The sequence below is a fragment of the Ictidomys tridecemlineatus genome, chromosome 6, assembly GCF_052094955.1.
Source record: "Ictidomys tridecemlineatus isolate mIctTri1 chromosome 6, mIctTri1.hap1, whole genome shotgun sequence".
Classification (NCBI taxonomy): Eukaryota; Metazoa; Chordata; class Mammalia; order Rodentia; family Sciuridae; genus Ictidomys; species Ictidomys tridecemlineatus.
The window spans coordinates 2,747,387-2,770,904 of record NC_135482.1 but is presented as its reverse complement, the minus strand read 5'-3'; the positions used below and the strand labels follow the sequence as shown (position 1 = coordinate 2,770,904).

At 64.5% G+C, this 23,518-nt stretch overlaps 1 protein-coding gene across 1 annotated transcript in view; it reads right to left on the bottom strand.

The window, feature by feature from the left end:
- Positions 1-23,518, bottom strand: part of Celsr1 (cadherin EGF LAG seven-pass G-type receptor 1) — a 124,929-nt gene that overhangs the window by 23,172 nt on the left and 78,239 nt on the right. The window contains exons 6-16 of the mRNA XM_021733011.2: positions 14,076-14,233; positions 13,038-13,201; positions 12,773-12,898; positions 11,522-11,688; positions 6,940-7,125; positions 5,321-5,434; positions 4,657-4,831; positions 4,163-4,304; positions 2,027-2,147; positions 676-859; positions 351-452 (exon numbers count right to left, since the gene is read on the bottom strand). Of these exons, the coding sequence (XP_021588686.2) occupies positions 351-452; positions 676-859; positions 2,027-2,147; positions 4,163-4,304; positions 4,657-4,831; positions 5,321-5,434; positions 6,940-7,125; positions 11,522-11,688; positions 12,773-12,898; positions 13,038-13,201; positions 14,076-14,233 (1,639 nt within the window). The remainder of the gene's footprint in view (positions 1-350; positions 453-675; positions 860-2,026; positions 2,148-4,162; positions 4,305-4,656; positions 4,832-5,320; positions 5,435-6,939; positions 7,126-11,521; positions 11,689-12,772; positions 12,899-13,037; positions 13,202-14,075; positions 14,234-23,518) is intronic.

Sequence of the window (23,518 nt, the reverse complement as noted above, 5' to 3'; positions counted from 1 at the left end):
ACACCTCACTGAATTCCCGGGCGCCCTGAGGTGTGGACACCCCCATTACCCCACTGCACAAAGAGAAGCCACCACGTGAACTGTGAGTGTGCCAGAGCCATGAGGGCATCCAGGCTGGGCAGACGGGTGTCACGCAGTGTGTCGCCTGCAGTTTCACCAGGCCCAACACGTGTCGTGGCACGTGGCTCACCCTGGAGGGAATGTCACTGTTTCTCCCAAACGCTTTGCCTTGAGACATTTTCAAACGTGGAACATTCCGTGAATTCTGATGCGTGGGTCAATTTTCCCCCCAAAAGGCCTATCTCCGTCTAATCTCCCACCCTGTGGATGCCACGGGCCACAAGACTTACCCACAGATCCCTTGGGGCACGGCACAGCAGCCGGCTGCCCAAACTTGGTCTGCGGCCACCAGATGCCAGCCTCAAACGCTCTGGGACATCCATTGTAGATGACTGGGGTGCAGAGAAAGAAGCCCTCAGCGGCAGGACCAGGACACACTCTCCCAGAGCCACACCCCTCACACCTTCCCGCCCCGTGGCCCTGACCCTTGCCCCTTCTGAAGGTCAGGTTTCTAGAAGGTCAGGAGTGTCAGGGGCCCCTAAGTCCAGGGGTGTGCAGGCCACCCTGTAGCCTGTCCCTGTGTGTGACCAGAAGAAGGTCAGCGGGCAACCGGACCTTCGCAGCCAAGCGATGTGACCTCAGCGAAAGGGTTGTCACAGCGGTTGCACTGGCGGCCGATGACGCCGGGCTTGCAGGCACACTGCCCTGTGTCCATGTCGCACGCGCGGCTGTGGGAGCCGTGGGGGAAGCAGTCGCAGGGCAGGCAGGCCTCCTGGGCTGGGGGCTTGTAGTAATTCTCCTGCAAAAGCCGGAAGCAGCACAGGGGACCTCAGAGGCTGGTAAGAAGCCAGCCTCCAGGAGGACGTTTCCTGAGCACCGCCAAGGTCCACCTCGCTGGGCACGAGCCGTGGCCACCAACTTCTGGGCTCCTGTCACTGCCTCCACCCATGTCCAGGGCGGCTCCCTGGGGCCCTCAGTGCCAGGCCCAGGGGCGTCTCCCAGAAGGACCTCCCACACTCCCCTTCTGATCCGTGCCACGGGCACCTTCCACTTGCTCCGAAAAGAATGAGAGACTCAGTGGAGATCACCCAGAGAGGACGGCACTCAGATCTTTTTTTAGGTGATTGTGACACATTTGGAGCCATCCATATGCACACTGTGGGGCAGGCCAGGGATGGTCAAGAGCGTGTCTTGAGCTCACAGGCCTGGGCTCACGTCCACTCTGCTGTCTACTGGCCACTCTGCCCTGGGCTGGCCACCTGGGCTCCCCTCTAGGAAACGGTCTGGGCTGTGGACTTGAGCCACGTCCAGGGGGATGCAGCCGTCCTGACGGAGGAATTCCCACCCCTGGGAAGCTGTGAGCAGGCCGGCAGGGCGCTGGTCACACGAGGCAGGCCTGGGGCAGGGGGCCACCGTGACCCGTTGAGCTGTTTCTTGCAGTACTACTTTTTGGTTTTGAATCGTTTTTAGTTGTCGCTGGACCTTTATTTATTTATTTATATGTGGTGCTGAGAATCGAACCCAGGGCCTCGCAGACACCAGGTAAGGGCTCCGCCACTGAGCCACACCCCAGGGACCTGCTCCGCCACCGAGCCACAGCCCAGCCCTTGAGACGTTCAGAGCTTCGCCGTCCGCGAGCACGGGCTCGGTGGAGGACGTGGCCACCTAGGAGGCCCGGTGGTGCTGCAGGTGAACCAGCCTTCACAAGAATGTGGGCTGCTGCGCCGACCAAGTGAGGGGCTGCAGAGCTGGCCAGGGCCTCGGAGCCCAGGGCAGGGTCCCTGTGAGGAGCAGCCCAGGGAGTCCCAGGTCGGGCCACAGCAGGCTCCTGAGCGCGGACACAGGAGCATGTGTGAGAAGAGCCACGGGGGCTGGGCAGGCAGGGGTGCGGACAGACGGGAGAGTGCGTGGAGGTCCGTGTGCGGGGCTCAGGCCCAGGAGGAGCAGGGCAGCCCGCGGGCCTCACCTTGCACTGGCACTGGCCGTTGGTCTTGTTGCAGTCGGGGTCGAAGCCCTGGCTGACAGCACAGTGGCAGGGGCCACAGACGGGGTTCCCCCACCAGCCTCTGGGGCACGGGAGGTCGATTCTGTTAGGAAAAGACGGCGGCAGACGGAAGGGTCACCGAGCGGAGCCTCCTGGCAGTGAGGAGACGGTGGTGACCCTCCCCGTCACCTCCCGCCCCCTCCACGTGGCCTCAGTTCCCCCTCATGGGCTCACCCCGCCCTCCAGACCCCTGGAGCCCTGTGCCCTGCTCCCGGGCGTCAGGGTCCACCCAGGAAGTTTCCACCGTGAGACGTCATCTAAGATAACTTCCCTCCTCACCCTTCTCCACCTGGAAGACACACTGGCCACAGGACTCAGCCACGCCAGCATGGCGGGCACACCTGTCTGTGCCACTCTGGGCTCTGTGTCTGCAGCCTGCTGCACCGCGGCTCGAGGACAGCAGCCCCCTGCCTCTGGCTCTGCGTGGCTGCAGCCCCCTCGGGCACACTGAGCCCAGCTGCCCTGGCAACCTTTGCCCAGGAGCCACAGTGTCCACCAGCACAACAGATTCTGCAGCATCTCTCATCCCCCAGGCCCCCGTGTTGAACACTGACCACTGTGCCCACGATGCTCTGGGCAGCCTGGCCCATGTGACGTGGCCCTCACGTCAGCAGTGAGCAGCCACGTGCCAGGTTTGGGGCACTTGGGGTTGGGGGGCACCGCTCCTGCCTCCCTGAGGAGGACCGGGGGTGAGCAACATCTGAGTGCCAAGGCCAGGCCTGAATCTCTGCCACCTGTGCCCTGCCCACCCTACCTGTTCCCAAGGTGGACCACACCTAGCATCTCCTGCGGATCCACCTGCCTACAGACGCCTGTCCCAAGAGTGCCCTTCACGCTCCTCCAGCCGACCAGCGACCTCCTGTGCCCCCTGGCGCACCCGGCAACCAGTGCTAAGTGCCGACTACACACCTACCTGAGGCAGGAACATGACCGGCCAGCGCCCCTGAGCCCCAGAGGACCTGTCTGGTGGACTGCACTTGCAGGGTGCAGAGCCCAGAGCCCTGGTGGACCTCCGTCCCTCTGCCCCTCTGCAGCCTGGCGTGTGTGCAATGCCAGGCCCCAGTGCTGGCCCCCGAGGGCTCCCCTGCCCCAGTTCCCCCGCCCCAGACTGCATCCCTGGGGGCAGCCAGGACGCTTTCCACCCCAGCCCTGGCCCTGCCCTCCCTGCAGGGGCTCCACAGTGGCCTCTGTTCCTGCCTCGCAGGGCAGGACTTCCTCCCTGTGTCTGCCCCCCAGCTCAGGACAGCACATGCCCGGCTCTGCCCAGGACCGACCCGCGGGCTCCTCAGGCCGGCCTCCTCCCACCAGGCCTCTCGGCAGCCTTCCGAGGGACTCTGCCTTCAGCCCCCTGCTCGCCCTTCCCTGCGTCAGGGCCTCTCCTGCGAGCTCTCCTTGATGGGGTGCCATGACACCCAGCATGCTGCGGGGCGGGTCTTCCCGTGAGGTCACAAGCCCCAGGGCACAGGTTCCCAGCCAGGGACCACAGCACACGCCGGGCTGGGGCACACCACGAGCAGGGCAAGCGTGCCCAGCACTCAGCTGGGCTGCACCCACGTGGCTCCTCACCCGAGGCCGCCTGCAGAGGGCGTGAGCCAGGGGGCCATTGTCCTGGTGCGTGAAGAACCACGCGGCTCCCGCTGGGAAGGTGTCGACCTGTGTGACCGCACACCTATGCTCTGCCAGCCACACACTGTGCACGTGGCACCCCAGAGGCCCAGGGCAGGTGCAGCTCCCACCCTGGGTACCCTCCCCCCCAGGACCTCCACACACATCGAAGGCGACTTCCACAGAGAGCCGTCCACGGTCACATCCGTCTCCCTGCATCTCTCAGGACCCTATCCCGTGCACGTGGCAGGGCTTCCACGGCTGTGACCTGTGCCACCTGCCTCCAGGGGGAACACGCTCAGACAGGTTCATGCCGGGCGCCCAAGCTACGCTCACTTATTTCCCGTGAAGTTTGGGGAAAGACTGCGTCCTGCTACCCCGAGAGAGGAGGGTGAGAGGGGAGGGGTGGGGACCCTGGAGGGGACGAGGCCCCGGAGGGCCCTCCCTCCTTACTTGTTCTCGCAGTACTGCCCGTAGTGGCCGGGCCCACACTCGCACGCGTAGCCCCGCGGGGAGGTGGGGGAGTGCACGCAGGCCGCCAGGTGCTCGCAGGGGTTCAGGTGGCAGACGTCCACACACTTCCTTCCAAAGTACCCTGCGGGGGGGGGGGGGCGGCATGACCTCCAGTGAAGACAGCCCCCGGGGCCTCCCAGTGACACTTCCTGCCCCCAGCTCCCACCACCAGGGGTGACAGGTGCAGCTGAGAGGACAAGTGGGTGCCCCTGAGCTCGGAGGAGCACCTGCACTTCTACTAGTTCCTTCCTACTCTCCTCCCGTGCCCCGGGGCCCAGGTGGTGCATTGCCCGCACCCCGACCAGAGAGGCTCGGGGCTGGTCCTAAGAGGGCAGGCCACGCCTCCAGCCAGGGCGCCCACACCTGCAGGGTCACTCGATGCAACCAGCCCAGGTGCCCGGTCCTCCCGTGGGCTCTGGAACGAGGGTGCCCACCTCTGTCACAGACGCAGGAGAAGCCGTCCCAGGTGTCGTGGCAGTGGCTGTGCACAGGGCAGGGGCTGGAGGCGCAGGGGTTCTCCACGTCGCAGCCGTCCTTCACCCTGACCTTGAGGGCGTCCTTCATGTTCAGGGTGGCGACGTTGGTGGCCGTCTCCCCCATCCTCACTCCCTGTGTTCACAAAGGGGTCACTGGAGTCAGCCCCGGGCCTCGGGACTAGAGGAGCATCAAAGGCAAGGGCAGCTGAGGGAAGCCCAGCTTCTGCCTATCCGAGGGGACCAGGCGCTCAGAGACCGGCGGGGCGGATCCCTTGGGCAGCAGCTAAGGAAGGAGAGGTCAGGTTTTGTTGCGGGCGGGCGCCAGCCACCGAGGAGCAGCTGCCAGTGGCTGCAGCCACCCAGGTCAGGAAAGCCCGGCAGCCATCGGGGTGGACGGGGCAGCTGCACTGGGCGGGGGCAGAGGTAAGGGGCCAAAGGTGCAGCAGCAGGCCTGGTTGGCCTGGGGCCAGGGGCTGCAGGGCCAGCACTGAGGGGGACGTGGGGCAGGGTGGGCCTAGCAGGAGAAGAAGTTCCCAGGCTGGACTCCTACTGGTCAAGTCCCTGGTCGCTGAAAACCAACCAGCCTGAGCCACCAGGGGAGGGTGGGCTCCCAACCCCGTACCTGCATACAGCCCCGGAAACCGCGGCGCACGGAGACTTTGTCCTCAGACACACCCCCAATGACAACACTCCTCATCTTCAACCCAGGAAGCTGGTTCCCGATCTGCACCATGTTCTGTGCAGAGAGGAAGGAGGGGCTCTGGGAGCTGTGTCCTCCACCCTGCACCGGGCCCTGTGTGCAGGGGTGCTGGGAGCTATGTCCTCCATCCTGTATGGTGCCCTGTGTGTGGAGGGCTACGTTCTCCACCCTCCACCCTGCCTTGGGAGGGAGTGCAGGGGGCTGTGTCCTCCACCCTGCACTGGGCCCTCTGTATGGGGGTGCTGGGGGCTACGTCCTCCACCCTACACAGTGCTGTGTTTGTGGAGTGCTGGGGGCTACGTCCTCCACCCAGCACTGAACCCCCTGTATGGGGGTGCTGGGGGCTATGTCCTCCACCTGGCACTGAGCCCTCTGTATGGGGGTGCTGGGGGCTACGTCCTCCACCCTGCACTGAGCCCTCTGTATGGGGGTGCTGGGGGCTACGTCCTCCACCCAGCACTGGGCCCTCTGTATGGGGGTGCTGGGGGCTACGTCCTCCACCCTGCACTGAACCCCCTGTATGGGGGTGCTGGGGGCTACGTCCTCCACCCTGCACTGGGCCCTCTGTATGGGGGTGCTGGGGGCTACGTCCTCCACCCTGCACTGAGCCCTCTGTATGGGGGTGCTGGGGGCTACGTCCTCCACCCTGCACTGAGCCCTCTGTATGGGGGTGCTGGGGGCTACGTCCTCCACCCTGCACTGAGCCCTCTGTATGGGGGTGCTGGGAGCTACGTCCTCTCCTGCACCGGGCCCTGGGCAGGGGCTGTGGAGGTCACGCCCACGGGTCTGGGTACACCTTCCTGCTGGGCTCCATTGCAGCAAACCCCAGAGCCTGAGGCCGCCTGGGCCTCCCAAGAGAGGGCGGCTCACCCCCGCCTTCCTGGGGAAAGCACGGCAGACCTCCGGCCGGGCAGGGCGCGTGAAGGTGCCGAGCGGGGGCCGCGGGCATCCCTCCCACCCCGTAGCGGGTGCTGCACTGACAAGCCCCGGGGCAGAAATGAGGCTGGTAGAGCAGGAACATGATCGGAGCCGTGGGGTCCGGGGAGTCCCAGCCGGTCCTCGGTCCCAGGAGGGCGAGCGCCAGGGACACAGCAGCTTGAACTCTCAGAACGTGGAACAGGACGACCGAGATCCAGAGGGAGTCTCCAGCCGCTCCCCACAAGTGTGGGTGTCCTGTGTCGCGTCCTATGCTGCCAGCGGGGACTGAGGAGCCGGCCTGGGACAGGTGCCCGCCTGGGACAGCACCTCCCCGGGTCCCACGGCCCCTCCAGGACCTGGGCCCACACTCAGCTGCAGGGCTCCCGCGAGGATCCGGCCAGCGTTGCTAAAGGAGCCGCTGCCGACGGCACCTCTGGGAGTGGGCGGAAGACCTCCTGGTCCCCCAGCAGGAGTGGCCTGCCAGGGTGCCGTGAGGCCGGTGACCGCCACGTGATGTCGATGTGGAAACCCAGCCTGGGGCCCAGAGAGCACCCCCAAGCCCCCCGCGCCCTCAGGGAGCCCGAGGAGGGGACCTGTGCCACAGAGGGCTCGGGTGCCCCTACCTGGTCCATGCCGTAGTCCAAGGTCAGGGCCACCAGGTACTTGATGTCCTTGCCCTCCTTGGCGCTCCTCAGCTCTATCAACAGGTGGTGCCACTCCCCGTCGGTCACGCGGAACCTGGACAGCTGCATGGACGCCACGTCGGAGGGGCTGTGGGACACCTGGAGCTGCACGTAGTCGCTCAGGATCTGTGGGGCAGGGGGCCACGCCCACGGTGGGTGCAAGGCGGCACCCAGAGCACGCTCGGCCGGGCTCAAGGCACGAGGCCGGGGCAGAAGGGCACTGGAGGAGTGGACCCGGCAACCAGGCGGTCTCTGTTCACGGAGCGCCGTCCACCATGCGTGGTGACCTGCACCGCTGGCCGGGACAGCACCTCACAGCGACTGGGCTGGGGCTCGCTTGCCCGAATGAAGCGCAGGTAATGGGGACCAACGTCCTCCCCAGCACGCAGGACAGAGGGACAAGCAGGGGAGGACTCTGCGGCATCGGAGAGACGAGAGGCCCAGAGGGGCACGTGAACAGGACCCCGAGGAAGAGCTGCCCGGGAGAGCTCGGGCCTCTCCTCCAGGTCCCCAGCTGGCTCTGGGAGACGAGGCGGAGCTGAAAAGCTGGGCAGGCTCCCTGGGGGCAGGGGTCACACTGGAGTCCAGGTTCTGCCAAGGGAAGATGGGCGGGCACCTCCCGACTCAGTTCAGGCCGGGACCCCAAAGGACGTCCGTGACGAGTAAGCCGGAACAGAGCAGACCCCGCTGCGCCAGCTCCGACCCCGCCCAGGCTGCGGAGCACCACGCCCTCCGGATGCCAGGGTCGGAAACCATCCGTGGGCTGCGACACCCACCCGCACCCCGTCTCGCTATCTTTGCAACACAATGTCCAGCACTTAATGAAAAATGACCAAATACGTGAGGAGGTAAGAGCGAGCCTGGAACCCGAGAGAGGCACACAAACAGGTCCAGACAACAGGTGGTGAGACCCTGCTGGGGACAGCCCACGACAACCACAGAACTCTGCCAGAGAGACTCGATGACCGCCAGGCCTGCATGACTGGCTGTGTCCCTTCTCATGAAAAGCCAAGCTACCGTGTTTAAACACTCGTAAGGAAAACCCAGAAAACTCACCAAAGATACTCATAAAGATCATCTCCAGTCACAGGAGGACTAGATTTTAAAACCAACCAACCTTTAACACACGCTTTAAAGAGACACCCCTGAAACATAAGGATGCAGAAAATGCTGAAAGTCAAAGACAGAAAAAGAGATATAAACACCAACCGAAAGAAAGCAGCCGTGTCTGCATTAAACAGACGCAGACCCTGAGATAAAAAACGGACTGTCATGTGATAACAGAGTCAATCTTCCAGGAAGGAAAAACAATCCTAAAACTTGAATGTACTTGATAACATCACCTGAAAATCTATAAAGTTGAGGAAACAGAGAAAAAAATCATGATGATGTAGACTATTTGAACCCCAGTTGGCAAACCTCACCTTGACCCATGCAGAACCCTGTTCTAAGAACCACGGAGGGCAAGTTCTTTCCCAAGCACACCTGACAGATGTGGTCTGAGAAACGAGCCTCGACGTCTTTCAAAGGTCTGAAATCACACGGCCTCAGCTCTCTGTTGGAAAACAGGCTACAGACACCCCAAATGATGTGCTGGGAGACGCCTCGCGCTTGCCAGCTCAGGAACCCCCACAGGCCTCCAGTGAACCTGGGAGGGGAGCGCCACACGAGTAATATCACTAACAGCACACTCTGCTCTCCACCGAGGGCCAACTTCAACAATAGAATACTCTGTTCACTTGTGTTCTGGAGAAGTCTCTCTTTCCCTCTCCTTCCCCGTCCTTGCTAGCAAAGCTTGGAGTCAGCAGCCATCAAAATGACTTTGTCGGCCCAGGACGGTGCTGTCTGCAGAGCCCACCCTGGACAGCTGCTCCCGTGCTAGGCGTCTCTGGATTTGAGAGCAGCCGTCAACAGTCGCCAGGTAATCCTACTTCACAATGCAGGACAGCTGGGCGCCTGAGCAATCGCCCAGATGGTGTGGCTGCCGGATGGTGACACTGTGTCTGGTCTGCCCTGGGGAGGGGCAGGGACTCTCAGGCACCCAAACTGCTGTGTACACAGAGCTCACGAGGCTGAGGAAGCCCACAGGCAAGTGCCACCCAGAAACCACCAGGGCAGGCCTGCGATGCCGCAGACTGGCCTCGGAGCGTCCTGGAGCAGCCACTGGGTGCTCCCCAGGGCCCGCAGGATCCCCGCAGGGCCACCATCCCTGCAGGTGGCGGCAGTCCCAGGCAAAACCCCTCAATTTGTGGATGATCTAAAATCATGTAACAGCTCCGGGCACGTGGGCCCTTGGGGCTGTCAGCGCTGTACAGAGCACGTACATTTTTCCTACAGAGACTCCTCTGCCAAGTGACAACTCGCAAGCTCCAGTTCAGCACCTGGACTGAAAACAGCCAATTTAATGTGTTCCAACAGAGAAACAACCACAGAAAAAATGCCATCCCCAGGCAGACCGCACTTGCTGGGTTTGGCCCAGAGAGGGCTGCGGAGCAGCCAGGCAGACGAGGAGCCGCAGCTAACGAGGGAAACACGATGGCGGAGCAAGATCCCTGACGCACTTGGACCTCCACCTGGTCCAAGTGGCTGTGCCAGGAATCGGCGGGGTGCACGCGGGCAGGAGAACCACGGAGGCCTGCTGTCTGGCTCTGGGCCCTGGCCACCTCCACCGCCCACAAACTGATCCGTCCAGGGGTCCTGCCCTGCTGACCTCTGACAGGGAGCTGGGGGAGGGGATGCTGGGGGAGGGGATGCCGGGCATCCTCACTGTCCCCTAGCCCTCCTTGCAAGCCTGCCACGTGGGAGGGGTCCCAGATGGGTGGCCTGCAGGGCCATGGGAGGGGTCCTGGGCCATCCCATGGCCCCAGTGGGAATGAACCCAGGCCTACACCACAGCCTGGGCCCTGGTTTGCACCGGTGCTTCCCAAGCTCTGTCTCACCACTGACCATTGGGAAAGAAGAACCAGGGTCCCAGGGCCCAGGAGTTAGAGAGACAAGCCCCAGCTCTGTGAGGACACGCTGGGACAGTGCAGGGCACCAGTGCCAGCTCCAGAGGTACTTCCCAGCCTCAGAGCTGCTGCACCTGGTGCCCATTATCCTGGGCTGGCAGTGCCATGTGTCCCAGTGTGGCCAGGTTAGAGCCACAGAAAAAGCTAAGCCAGGCAGCGGCCATGCTGAAGGGGGCTCGGGCTCACATGGTGCAGACCCCTGGCCTCCTGTAGGAAGAGAGCCGTCGTGCCCCCAGCCCCGCCACACGCATTCGCACAGGGACAGGGCACACAGATGCGCACCCACACACAGATGCTCACACATGCACACAGACATGCACACGAGCACACAGAGACTGCAGACAGGATGCAGAGACATGCACACGTGCACACGCACCCACGCACAGCAACGCAGGCATGCAGACGTGCACACAGACCACGCAGACAGGCTGGCACAGCACGAGGAGGCGCATGCGTGCACGCACATGTCCATACTTGGAGGAAGAGCCTAGAAGACAGAAGGACACGCTGCAGGTCACCAGGGGCCACGCTCAGGCAGGAGTCCCCCCTCGGGCTGCTCCCGAGTCAGGGCAACTTAGGTCTAGGAAGAGTCACAAAGCCGGCTTCCGAGGAGAGCCGGGGGTGCTCTGGGAGCCTGACCCTGGTCAGACAGGTCCTGAGGTTTATGTGAGAACGCTGGTACCTGTCCCACTGCAGACGTGAGGACAGGAGGAGCAGGTCAGCATCCTGCCTGGGCCCCGCACAGGATGGGAGCACAGCAGCAACTCCTGGACCTGGGCTACACCTGGGACACCTCAGAACCCAGGGTGAGGGCCAGGTGGGGATTCCTCCCCCCTCAGCCTCCAGCAGAGAGGCCGAGGTCAAAGGGCAGCCTGACGGGGGCCTGGGCCCTGGCCTCCCACACGGAGGCGACCTGCAACTCTCTGAATGAACCTGCTGCTTGGGAGACAGGAGTGGAGCCCCAGGAGTGGGGTGCAGGGGAGTGAACCTTAGAAATGTTTGGGGACATCATCAAAGACCAAAACCATGCAGGGAACGCTGTGCAAGTCGGCCGGGCAGGTCCTCGGAACGGAAGGGCCACAGCGTGTGGGTCTGGCCACAGTAACCACCAGAACCTGCCGCTCCCGCCTGCAGGCGCTCGGCTCCCTGCAGCTCTGAAACTCTGCTCATCTACCCAGAAAGAGGCCCGTCCCGGCGCTGGGACGAGACCAGGCTGCTGTCTGCAAGGCTCCCTGGGTGAGCTGCGTGCTGCCCAGTGCCACCCTGGAGGCCACCTCCTGGCTGCACAGCTTCCCTGTCCTACACAGGGGAGGGAAGGGCTGGGAGGAAACCCCGTGGGAACCCAAATGGCCGCCTGAGAGAGCCCCTCCTCAGTTAGGTCACTGCTGAGCCCCAGGGCAGGCGGGACAGGATGGGCCGCGCCTTTCCAAGGTGCCTGGGAGGCTCCCGCCCCAAGGTCCCTCTCTCAGGCACCAGTGACCCTGCAGGTGCCAAGTGGGAGGTGGCCTGCTCACCTGCAGAAGGAACCTGGAGGACATGCCCGCCGTGGCCTCCATCAGCACGCCGTCCTCCTGGCGGGTCCGGAACATGAGCCCCAGGTACCAGGGAACCGAGATGGTGATGTCCAGGTCACTCCAGGACACAATGCTCTCTCCAGTGAAGCGCTGGGGATGGGGCATGACTGTGGGCACAGACGGGGACCTCAGGTGCCTCCCCCACCAGGTGGGACACGGAGCACCTCCTTCAGCTGCAGGGAGAGGACAAGCCTGGGCGGGGGGACGCTCCTGGGCCTTTCATTCTAACCAGACCAGTCTCAGGTTAGCCTTTGTGCGAAATCTGGCCCCGAGTCCAGCAGCAGGTCCTCTGACACCCCGGGGACACAGCCTCCACTGGAGGAGGCCCAGGCTGGCCACACCTCGGCCATGGGTGGGAGCATCCAGGCTGGACGAGAGGCACAGGGCCAACAGGCCGCTGTGCGACGCAGCGTGAGCGTCTGAGCACCCCCCACCTGCGGCGGCCTGACATGGCCGGTGGGTCTGTGGCCCCCAGGCCCCCAGGCTGCTGTCCTCTGCTCTAGGGGTGGGCAGAGATGGAAGAGCCCTGGCTCTCCCGGGACCCCTAGCGTGTGAGGACCCACTCGGTGGCTCAAGATGGGACAAACAGCCTCGTCCTGAAAAACCCTCGGCCAGGCAGACGGGGCCAGCCGCACTGAGCGCCTGTTTTCTGCAGTGGGCCTTGGGGCACGGGCCAGCTAAGGAGCACTGGCCTCCATGCCCAGCCCTGGTGGATGTGGGCAGGACAGGAGCGGGTGCACCTCGCACTGTGGGGTCAGGAGCTGTGGGTGGCGGTAGCGCGGGCATCTCCGAACCTCCTCCTGCTGGGGAGCACTGGGGATCTGAGTGGGGGGGGGGGTCACACCACCCTTTTGGTTCACCTTCTGGAGGAGTGGAAGTGACTTGTAAAGTGAGGGCACCCACTAAGAGGCCCCGCTGCAGAACAAGCTGACGCTTAAAACCCGCCAGCGTCTGCGCAGGGAGGGGGAGGGGGGCCAGGAGCAGCAGCAGGCTGAGGGTGTCCCCAGGGAAGGGCACCGCACGACCTCCTGCCCTCACGCAGGGCAGGCAGGGGCCCCCGCATGCTGGGCCCAGCCCCCGGCTCCAGCCTCACCCGCTCAGCCCCCCCCCCCCCCCCCCCCCCCCGGCTCACAGCCGTGGGGCTCCCCCCGGGCGGCCCTGGCAGGGGATGCCGGCAGAGCCAGACCTCACCTTGCTCACAGTTCTTCCCGCCATAGCGGAGCGGACACTTGCACAGGTAGGTGCTCCACCTGTTGACACAGGTGCCCCCGTTCTGGCACCAGATCCCGTCACAGAAGTCCCTCTGAGCAGCGCAGCCTGTCGACGTGGAGCACACGGCCTGGCCTCAGCAGGCACCGGAGCAGAGCCTCACCCGGGGGGCCAGCTGGTCCCCGACGGAGCCAGGCCAGGCCAGGGCCCTGGCCGTGGAGAGCTCAGCCCATGTCCAGCCACGTACCTGCCCTGGTGCCGTTGTTGGCGATGAACCCAGCCATGTCCACGCTGCTGCCATCGATGGACAGGTTCTGCATGCAGCCCACGAACTGCCGGTTGTGCACAGGGAAGGCCTCGGGCAGGTTGGGGACGCCCCCCAGCAGCAGGGGGCCCGTCAGGTCCAGGGACCTGGGGAGGGAGAGCCGTCGTCCTCTGTGACGTCGGGCAGTGAGAGGCGGCCACAGCCCCGGCTCTGCTCAGAGATCTCTCACTGCCGTCTCTGCCTCCAGAAGTGCGTCCATGGTGGACGGAGCAGGTAGGAGTCCAGGAGGGGACCAAGGTGAGAATGGAAGCAGGACCCTGCTTCTGGGGCCACTCTGGCTCTTCAGGACTCTCTGGGCCTGTTCCCCCTCAATCTCACCCTGGAAAACTGGCCGTCCCAGGCTCACCATGACCAACCACTGAGTCCATGTGCCTGGGCAGGTCCTCTCCTCCAGTGGAAGGTGGACCAGTGAGGCCAAGGGGCTTTATGTCCCCTGCCCCAAGACCCTCCAGGAGAAGGTCAAAAGAAAAACGGAACCCAGCCCCCCATGGCAACGATGTGCCCTTGGGCCAGGGCTCGGACCTCCAGGTGAGGCCTGGGGACAGATGGTCATCCTGGGCCCGCGTCAGTCAGAACCTCAGGCCACACCAGGTTCAACTAAATGGACCTCCAGAGGTCCCAAGGCCCACTGCACACGGTGAGCCACAGGCCCAGCAGGGGCCTGCTCGCCTGTGGGGACCCCGTCCTGAGTTGGAGGGAGACCCACAGGGGATCCGGCCACTTCCCGCTAATGGCAGCTTGGTGTCCAGGCCCCAGTGCTGGCCAGAACAAAGCCAGGGATCTCATGGAGACGGGGCAGGGGGCCTCTGGGTAAGTCCTGGGTTGCCCTGGACACTCTCTTGACAGATGCCACTGAGGGGACTCGTGCCCTAACCAGGGGCAGGCTAAGGCCAGGGCCCCGGTGGTCCAGCGTTTGCAGCCGTGGCCGGGGCACAGCCGCCCGGTGCCCCCAGGACTCACTTCTTGGAGCCAGTCTGAGTGCCCTGGGCAGCGCAGCTGTAGTTCCCAACGTAGCTCCCGAAGTGCACAGCCACCGCGGTGTCACAGCTGTCCACGGTCACCACAGCCACCTTCTCTCCAGATGGCCCGTGGGGCAGGCCCAGGTGGCCGATGTTGGGCTGTAGGAAGAGAAGGGCAGACTGCGTCAGCGCCCCCACCCAGCGGGTCCCTGCCCCAGGAGGAAGGAGGCTGAGAGCCCCTGGGCACCCGGGCACCAGGGCCAGAGCCTGGTTTGGGGCGAGTTCCCTGCACCTGCTGCACAGGTGGGGGGCCCAGAGTTCACACCCTCCCCAGAGCCTGGTTTGGGGTGAGTTCCCTGCACCTGCTGCACAGGTGGGGGGCCCAGAGTTCACACCCTCCCCAGAGCCTGGTTTGGGGTGAGTTCCCTGCACCTGCTGCACAGGTGGGGGGCCCAGAGTTCACACCCTCCCCAGAGCCTGGTTTGGGGTGAGTTCCCTGCACCTGCTGCACAGGTGGGGGGCCCAGAGTTCACACCCTCCCCAGAGCCTGGTTTGGGGTGAGTTCCCTGCACCTGCTGCACAGGTGGGGGGGCCAGAGTTCACACCCTCCCCAGAGCCTGGTTTGGGGCGAGTTCCCTGCACCTGCTGCACAGGTGGGGGGCCCAGAGTTCACACCCTCCCCAGAGCCTGGGGCGAGGCCTTGGGAGCAGGGCTGCTGCCCTAGATGAGCCCGCGGCAGGACGCAGCAGCTGGTCTGCAGGGGTCGCCGGGCAACGGAGGCACAGGCTGCAGGGACTGGCTGTGGCCAGGGCGTGCCACGGCCTGCCGGCCTCCCCGACAGCTGAAGAGAAGGGATGGCCCGTGGAGGCTCCAGGGACACAGCCCTGTCCCCAGCCATCTGCCTGCAACTCCCCAGTGAGGGAGGGTCGACTGTGGGCCTAGGTCGCAGCCTCCGCAAAGCCTGGGGACCCTCCTAACCCTGCCTCTGCTCTTCTGGGGACCTTCTTGGCACTGGGCCCCTCGCAGGCCCTGCCCACCCCACCCACCTCACAGGGCACAGATCCCAGGAGCCGCGGCCTGCCTGAGATGGCCCGTGTCCCCACACAGCACAGAGCCCTGTCCAGGCCAGGACCCGCGCTTTCCATGCCCCCTTCAAGGCCAGGAGTCGACCCCCGGGCCCACAGCAGGCCCTGGTCTCCCGTGGCCTCCCTGAGGTCCTGCCCGTGGGTGGGTGAGGCTGTGCCCTGTCCAGGGCTGCGCCTGGCCACAGGGCAGGGCGTCCTCTTCCCAGCAGCCCTCTCAGCTATCTCTCATGGTGGCCCCCTCAGGACACCTAGTGTCCACCCAGGAGGCCCAGGGTCCTCCCCACAGGAGACACAGAGCGCCACAGGGTCACGCGGCTCTCAATGTCCTAGAATCGTGGGGCAGCAGGAGGCGGAGGCCACACCTGCCACCTGGAGCCAAGACCCGCATCCCACGACGTCCGCGAGGTGCGCCCAGGCCTCCTGGACGGCCACCCCGACCCTGGAGAGGGGTCAGCGTGGGCGCCCACAGCTCCGTCCTCCCAGCAGGGAGCCCACAACGTCCTTCCCCACCCACAGAGTGATGTGCCCTCGGCCGGGGGACACGCGCCCGGAGTCCAGCACTCGAGAGGTGGAGGTGGGAGATGGCTGGGGCCCAGGGCTCTGAGGCCAGCCGGGCAGCACAGGCAGACCCCTTCTCAAAAGAGAAAAATTCAAAAACAGAGAAGGCCCTTAACATCCCTGGGATGGGGGTGAGCCTCTAACAGGGTCTGATCTTGTGCTTCTTCCTAGTTTTGTTGTAAACATGACAGAAACGATGTGACTAAACCATCCTAAATGCCTTTTTAATAAGGGAACAACAGCATAGTTCCTTCAAAAATAAACTTCATTTTTTTCCCATAGGAACAAAGCATCCCTTTGACTGAGGATGCTGAGCTGCAAGACAGTTGCTGGTACCAGGAGCCCAGGCAGGTGTGGGGTCTGGCTGTGGGGGCTTTGTTCACCCTGGCAGCATCTCCCGGAGTTGTGCAGTGCACAGCCTATGTGGCCGTACTTGGCCTCCCCAGCTGAGCCTTCCTCTCCAGTTCATCCAATCATCTGAGCTGAGTAAGGCCCACTATTGTACCTGAGTCTCTCTGTGGACAGGATAAGGACTCAATATCAGAATACTGGCCCTCTTTGTGTTACAGGGACTTTGAGGGCGATGTCAACAGAAGATACATGAACGTCTTGGGTAAATCCAGGAGAGGCTTTTGATGCCAACCGTCCTGGTTCAGGGAAACCCTTTACACCAGTTGATGGAATCGCCAGGTCCGCTAACCCATTTCCTGGGAGAATCTGCCCTCGCCGGGTAACCCAGGGCTGCCCTGGCAGACACCAGCAAGTGCCCATCGGGGCTGTGTAAGTGCTAGGTGCCGTCGGGGAGGGAGAGCCGTCCGAGCTGGGCGGGACGGCGTCATCTCCCGGCCTATAATTTGAGTTTCTGGGGCCGGGCGCGAGACGTTTGGAGCAGGACATAAACAGCACTTACGCTGGGAAGGCCCTAATGAGACGAAGCTGCTGTTCACCAAACCGCAGCTGCGGCAGACGGCGGCCCGTAATCAGCTCCCGGGCTCGCCCAGGCCGCGAGGGAAAAGAAAATTGGGGCAGAAGACCAAAAAAATTACACGTCCGCATCAGAACAGCCCCTGCTGACGTGGGCACCCGCTGCTGACACCAGACTCCAGCGTCTGCGGTCTGCAAAGCGGAGGGCTCGCGGCTGCAGGAGGCCGCCTGAGAGCCGCCGGCCGCCCGCCCGCATGGCTTGATGCCCCCCAGGCCGAAGGGATGGGGCTTGTGGTCAAAGAACTGGGCGCTAGCGGTCAAGGGCGGGAAGGCCCAGCACAAGGGCCGTCGTGGGCTGAGGGCAGAGGGACCCTTGGGGTCTGGGGCCTGGCCCCGGCTCCACAGAGCGGCAAGCTGGCGTCCACTGGCCAGCCCTCCTCATGCTGCCCCAGGACAGCAGCTGGGGACAGCAATCCAAACGCCCCATTTCGGCAACTCTGTCCAGCAACGTGTGGTCAGTGAGCACGGAGGGCAAGGCGGCAGGAAGCCATGGGATGGATGACCCGGGACCACACGGGGCTACTCATGGCTGGCCTGGACCATGGTCAGTCCCAGGTCACACCAGAGAGCTGGAAAGAGAACCAGGCCCACCCTGTCCTCAGCAGCACAGAACCCGCATGCCCTCAGCAGGTGCCCAGCCACACAGGGTCACTCGGTCAGCAGTGGAACAGAGCCCCAGCACACGGTGTGGCACGGACCACCCTCGGGATGGTGCTGGGTGAAAGGGGCCATCACACGGCCACAGGCCCAAGACTCCACCTCCCCGAAACGCCCCGAGGGGATGCGTCCAGAGGTCGAGGCCAGCTGAGGGGGCAGGGCCCAGGGGCCAGCGTGTCCTGCCAGGGTGGAGGCCTATCCTGGACCTCAGGAGAGGAGCTGCCGTCCCACACGCCCAGAGCCACCTACAAGCAGATCCTTTGTGATGGGCCTCGACTCAACAGGGAAGAGAGGCTCCTGGACGGGCCTCCTGCCCTCACAGCCCCCTGGTCACTGGACCTGGATGACCTTGGAAGGATCTGTCCCCATGTTTTCCTGTGACATATGATAAAGCACGTCAAGTGGCCTCCCCGTATAGGCTACTCACTGTGAGGGCAGGCGTCCCCCGTGAGGGTCGTAGTGTGTGGACGACGTGCAGGCGGCTCGCAGGGACAGAGACAGAGGCACGGGGCGGCTGCCTCTGTCTAAGGGACGCGGCTCAATGGCAGAGCACTCGTCTGGCATGTGTGCGTGTGCGGGAGGCCTGGGCTCAGACTCCAGGACACGATGACGAGAACAAACCAGTTCTCAACAACAAAGGCGAGCCAAGGAGAGTGGCCGCTGGCCAGCCGCTGGAGGGACACCGAGGGGCGGCACCGAGGGGCGGCACCAGGCTGCGGCCCACGGTCCCCCAGCAGTCCAGCCAGAGTGTGCTGGGTGGCGCACGGGCCCATGGGCCCCTGTCCAGGATGGGGACAGAGAAAAGTCAAGAAGCACTGCTTTGCAACTCTCCCAAGACGAGAGGACGGGGCTAGCCGTGCCAGGGCCCGAGGGCGACCCTTCCCTTTCCCAGTTCTGGAGTGGGAGGGTGCCGGGCGGGCGCAGGGTGGGCACAGGCACCTGCCCTCCTGGGGCTCAGCAACCCCACCCAGGCACAAGCCACCTGCAGTGAGCCCCGGGCCTCACACAGGGACAGCCGCCCCGAGGCCCTGTCGATGCTCAGGGCTGGACAAAGCAGGAGCAGCACACAGCAGACGTGGGGGCAGCCAAGGAGGGGCACCTGGAGCAGCGCGCCCTGGCACCCAGGCCCCTTGGCACCTAGGACCCCTGGCACCCAGGCCCCTTGGCCCGCTGCCCTGCCTGGCACAGGACCCCCGAGCACGCCTCACAGGGCCAGTGGAAACAGGCCAGTGAGCACTGACCACCACGCCACTCCCCTCCCCGACAAAGCCGAGGGCCACTGTGCACTTTGGCAGGTCCCCGAGGGCCAGGCTGCAGCAGGACTCCTGGTGCGGGTGCATCCCTGGGGCCGCCTGTCACCTTCCCCATGTGGGCCTCCCATTGGCGCCCACGCAGGCGCCCAGGCAGCCGCGGGGAGCTTTTGTGTCCTCTCCAAGGGCTCGTGTTTCCGCAGCCTCCAACCCGCTGCAGCGGATCCCGCGTCAGGAGGTGGGGGCGGGCACGGTTTCAGTGCGGGGAGGGGCCTGGGTGCCCGGGAAAGCGGCAAGCTGGGGAGTGGGTGGACGCTGGCTTGCTGTCGGGGTGACGGGCTGGCGCTCCCATCACAGGACGCGCAGTTGGGAGGTGAGGCACGGCCGCGGGGAGAGAAGCCTGGCACTGCACCTACTGGGCCGTCATTCCCTGACACAGACGGTGGACCGGCTGGAGACCACACCCCGGGAAGGGGCAAGAGCCCGCGCCAGCCCTGGACCAGGGGACCAGGCTCCAGAGGCAGCTGGGGCGATGGGAGCTGGTCAGCTGGCCCAAGGAGGAAGCCCTTCCTGAGGCCTGCAGGACACATCCCCGGCCCCAGCCGGCCTTTGCCGGAACACAGACACAGGGCCAGGAGGCCGGGCCAGGGACCCACGCTGGGTCAGTGTCCTTGCCAGGCAGGAGGCCCACCCCAGACCCCACGTGACAGGGGCAAAGGAGAGGGAGGGCCAGACACCCAGGTGTGTCTGATATGATGTCCAGTCCCCCAACACGGTGCTCCTGGGTCTTCTAGAGGCACTTCCTTGATATTCCTTGTCTCTCTTGGTCTCCCCACCAGAATACAAGACCCCACAGCTGGGACGTCACCTGCTCCCATCACAGAATTCCCAGGGATGGGCTGGGCTGGCAGAGCCAGGGTGGGATGCACAGGCACCAGCCCTCGGTGTGACACACTGCAGGCCTTGGCAGGTGTCCAGGGGACTGAAGAGCCGCACAACCAGGCCAGCCTCTCGAGGGGGCCAGATGGCCCAGAGCTCTCCAGGGCAAGGCTGGGTTTCTGCACCAGGACAGAGAGCTCTGCCTAGCACTGTGCTGGCCCAGGACCTGGAGGTGGGTGGACCAGACCCAAGTCCACCCAGGCTGCACCTGCCACCCTCAGGCTGGACATGCAAAGCACTGACCACCTCAGTCTGCCTCCTCCGGTCAACTAGGTCACCAGCACACACTCGGGGGGCCTCAAAGATTCAGTTACACATGAGCACATAATAAAAGGGGGTACAGAAGGTGCGGCTCCGTGTAGAGTGTTCTCCTAGTACGTCCCCAAAGCCTGCGTTATAAGCACTTCTCCTGAGCTTAACATCAAAGGCAAAATGAGAAGCCCGGCTGCCCGGAGCCTTCCCACGGGACACGGAGAGCCGCACCCGGGAAGGCGTCGCGGCTCCCCAGGGCTGGGAGCAGCCCGGGGTGGAGGCTACTTGGAACGGAGGCTGAGGAGGCCCCCAAGAGGAGTGTACCCAACCGGAGGGTCCTCGACCTCCTCCTCGTAGAGGGGACTTTAAGGACGGGACTAGGTGAGCCCGGTCTCCCTCGGGAGAAGCCAGGGGAGAGGCCCGCAGAGTCGGGCAGGCTCCCCGCGCTGGCTCGTCCACAGAGGCAGGCGCCATGGCTGATGGGACCTTGGGCAGGTGGCCCGACGTGGTTCTCACTCTCTGCTGGGGACTTGGTTTTGGGTGAAAAAGACCCAAGGGCTTTCCCCGTGGATCCCACTCTCCTGCTCTGTCAGGAGGAGCACAGGGACCCAGTCGCCAGACCCCGAAACCGGGAACCACAGAGACATCTCCTTGTCGACCAGAGTCTTCCTGGGTCAGGAGGGGCCGTCCGTGGGCCTGCGGCCAGGCAGGGGGCGACTCTGTGCTCATGCTCACTGTGTGGACGTGGGATTCGGGTCTGGAGCCTGGCACATGGCTGCCTCGTTTCATCCCTTTCACCTTCGTCCCACCCAGGTCCCCCGGGCCATCAGGCTGCTGGCCTGCCGCCAGGCTGAGTAGCAGGCCCAGTGACCCCACACTGAAGGACAGCCCCCGGTTCTCCACGCAGCCGGGGCTCAGAGGGGCCCGGTGCTCCGACTCCACCACCTGCTCTTGACATGGGCAGGTGACACCGGCCCTGAGCCCCGTGGACAGTTCCAGATGGTGGGTAAGTGGCCAACCCCTGAGGGCTCCTGGGAACACGATGACACAGGGATCTGAGACCCTGCAGAGTGTCTGAAGGGGCTGGCCGTGCCACCTCACCCCACTGCCAGGGAGGGTCAGCAGCAAGGGCCTACGGTCAGTGGGGTGCAGGTCAGCAGCCCCCGAGCTCCCCCTCCTGAGAGCCAGGAGTCCACTTCCTGACCCCGTGGAAAGACACGTGCTTCCCTGGGCCCCAGGACCCTGCGGGAACCAGACCAGCCCTCCTGGGGGGAGTGAGCGCGTGGAGAACGGGGCAGGCGGGGCGCGGGGTCGGCGGGGCGCGGGGTCTGCAGCACTGTTTCCTCACAGAAGACAGAGCGCGGGGAGCCTGGGCAGCGGCCGGCATGGGCAGCAGCCCTTCTCCCCAGACCTCTGCTGTCTGAAAGCTCCTGCTCTGAATTATAAAGGGGCAGGGGTAGTGGAGTGTGACTGCACATCCAGGGCCAGATGCCACTGAAGCCACCCCAGGGCACGGCTCTCCCTCCCCCTCGCCGCTGGTCACCCAGGGTGATGGGGCGACAGCTGCTTGGTGATCACCAGGACCCAGGGGGCCAGAACGTCACCTTAGAAGGCCTCCAGACAACACACCTTCCACCCCCGGGCCAGCAGGCCGCCTGCGCTTTCACTAATTTTGCCAAAGACAGAAACGGTACCTGTCCCCTCCCGGGGCAGAGAGAGCTCAGAGATGGGGCGGCACGAGCAGGGCACAGGAGCTCCTGAGCAGGCCCGTGCCCCGGAGGGCTCGGGGGTCTCCACACCATGACCGGCTCTGGAAAAGGCCCAACAGGCCCAGTGCTCGGCCCCCGAGCCCAACCCAGGTCCCAACAGGAGCCCCGGGGCCCACGGAGGGGCCGGCCCTGCCCTCGGTGGGGCCTCGCTCCGCACAACCGAAGGCCCCGTCGGGTCTTAGGCGAGACACGGCACCGTCCTGGGAAGCCAAGGGAGGCAACCTGGTCCTCCTCTTGGGGGCTGTGTAGACAGAGCTGCTGGTCCACACGGGGGACCTCAGATACCACACGTGGGAGACACAAAAGTCCCAGCCAGAGGCACAAAGCAGAGGGGGCACTGCTGGGCAGCACAGTCAGGCCGCCGAGTCCCAGGAAGGAAGGTGGAGCTTGGGGAAGAGGACGCCCAGCAGGTCAGCTTCTAAGAGCCACCGCCCAGCTCAGAACTGCACACACCCCCTATCACGCTCGCCGCACACACGCACTGTCACACTCATTGCACACACGTGCTCCTTCATGCTCGCCGCGCATGCACGCTCATACCCCTACCCAGATGTGTGCACATTCACACCTCTGCACTCACACAAGTATATGCACACTCACCGGAGGACACTCTGTACACATACAGAATCTTGCACACTTGTACATGCACATGCTGACAAAGCCCTGGGCTGCTGCCAGGGCCTCAGGCCCTCTCTGTCCACAGTCGGGACAGCCACCCCAGGCCTCCTGTCTCCTCGGCCACCTCTCTGGGCCGCCCCTTCCTCCCTGTCTGCAGGCCACTGAGACGCTGCGTGGTGGTGGGTGGGGGGCAGGGAGCAAGTGCTGTGGGTAGAAGAGCACAGAGAGGGGAGGATGTCGGGGAGGGATGGGTGGGGGCACGTCACAGCCCTGGGCAACTCCATGAGAGCCCCGGACACACAGCGGGCACCGGGTGAGCGTCAGTCAGGGCACACTGCCCAGTGCCAGGGTCCTGGGGAGGGCCCTGCACGCCCAGGCCCTGGGTGCGCGTGGACGGGGTGGGCTGGGACGGTGAGACAGAGTGGAGGGAAGAGTGGCCACTGGCCAGACGGGAAGCACCCCGCGAAGGGCCGCCCAGCCCCGGTGACTTTCCACAACAGGGTTTGGGACACAAAGGCCCCAGGGTGGGGCTGCGCTTCTCCATGGCAGGTGGCTGTCTCCATCCGATGAGGTCTTGTTTAGGAAGGACCAGGGCAGGAAGGGTGTGTCCGCCCGGCTCTGCACCACGCTCTCCTCACTGCCCCCAGCCACTGGGGCCCCTCCGCGGGCTTTGATTACCTGCTGTGCCCGGCTTCAAGGGAGGCATTGAACATTCGGAGCCTGAGATGAAGGATAAGCCCTTTCAGAACCACCCTGTGGTCCCCCAGGACTGGTGGAATGTCACCGTATGGAAATGTTGATACCTGATCTTTATGGAATCCCCGCCTGGCCCGGGAGAGGGGCCTGCACCAGTGGGAAGCCCACCGCTGTGGTGGCCGAACCCGGGGTGCATCCCACACGCGCCCATGAGACACCTCGCGCCCCCTCTGTTGGCCCGGGCAGGGTGGCAGAGGCGAAAAGCCCGCACCCGGGAGGGTCTCACGAAGCTCACTGAACTTCACAGACGTCTAGTTCTTCGTACCTCGCACAGTTTTAACCTGAGGGCCTAAAGAAGCCGAAAACCTGAGGCTGAAATGGCTCCCACACGCGTGACCCGATGTCTCCCGCCTGTTCGCAGCTCAGGGGCACGTGTCTGCCCACCACAGCCTCGGGACTCGGGCTCCTGCCAACAAGCCCATCACTCAGACCCAGAGGCCAGCGTGGCCACGTGACCAGACTCTGACCTGAGCAGGGGTGACACCCAGGAGCCCCGGCAAGCACCAGTCCACCCTGGCAGCCCCGTGGACAGCCTGCTAGAGGACAGGACCCCGACGGCCACCTCTGACACCCTGG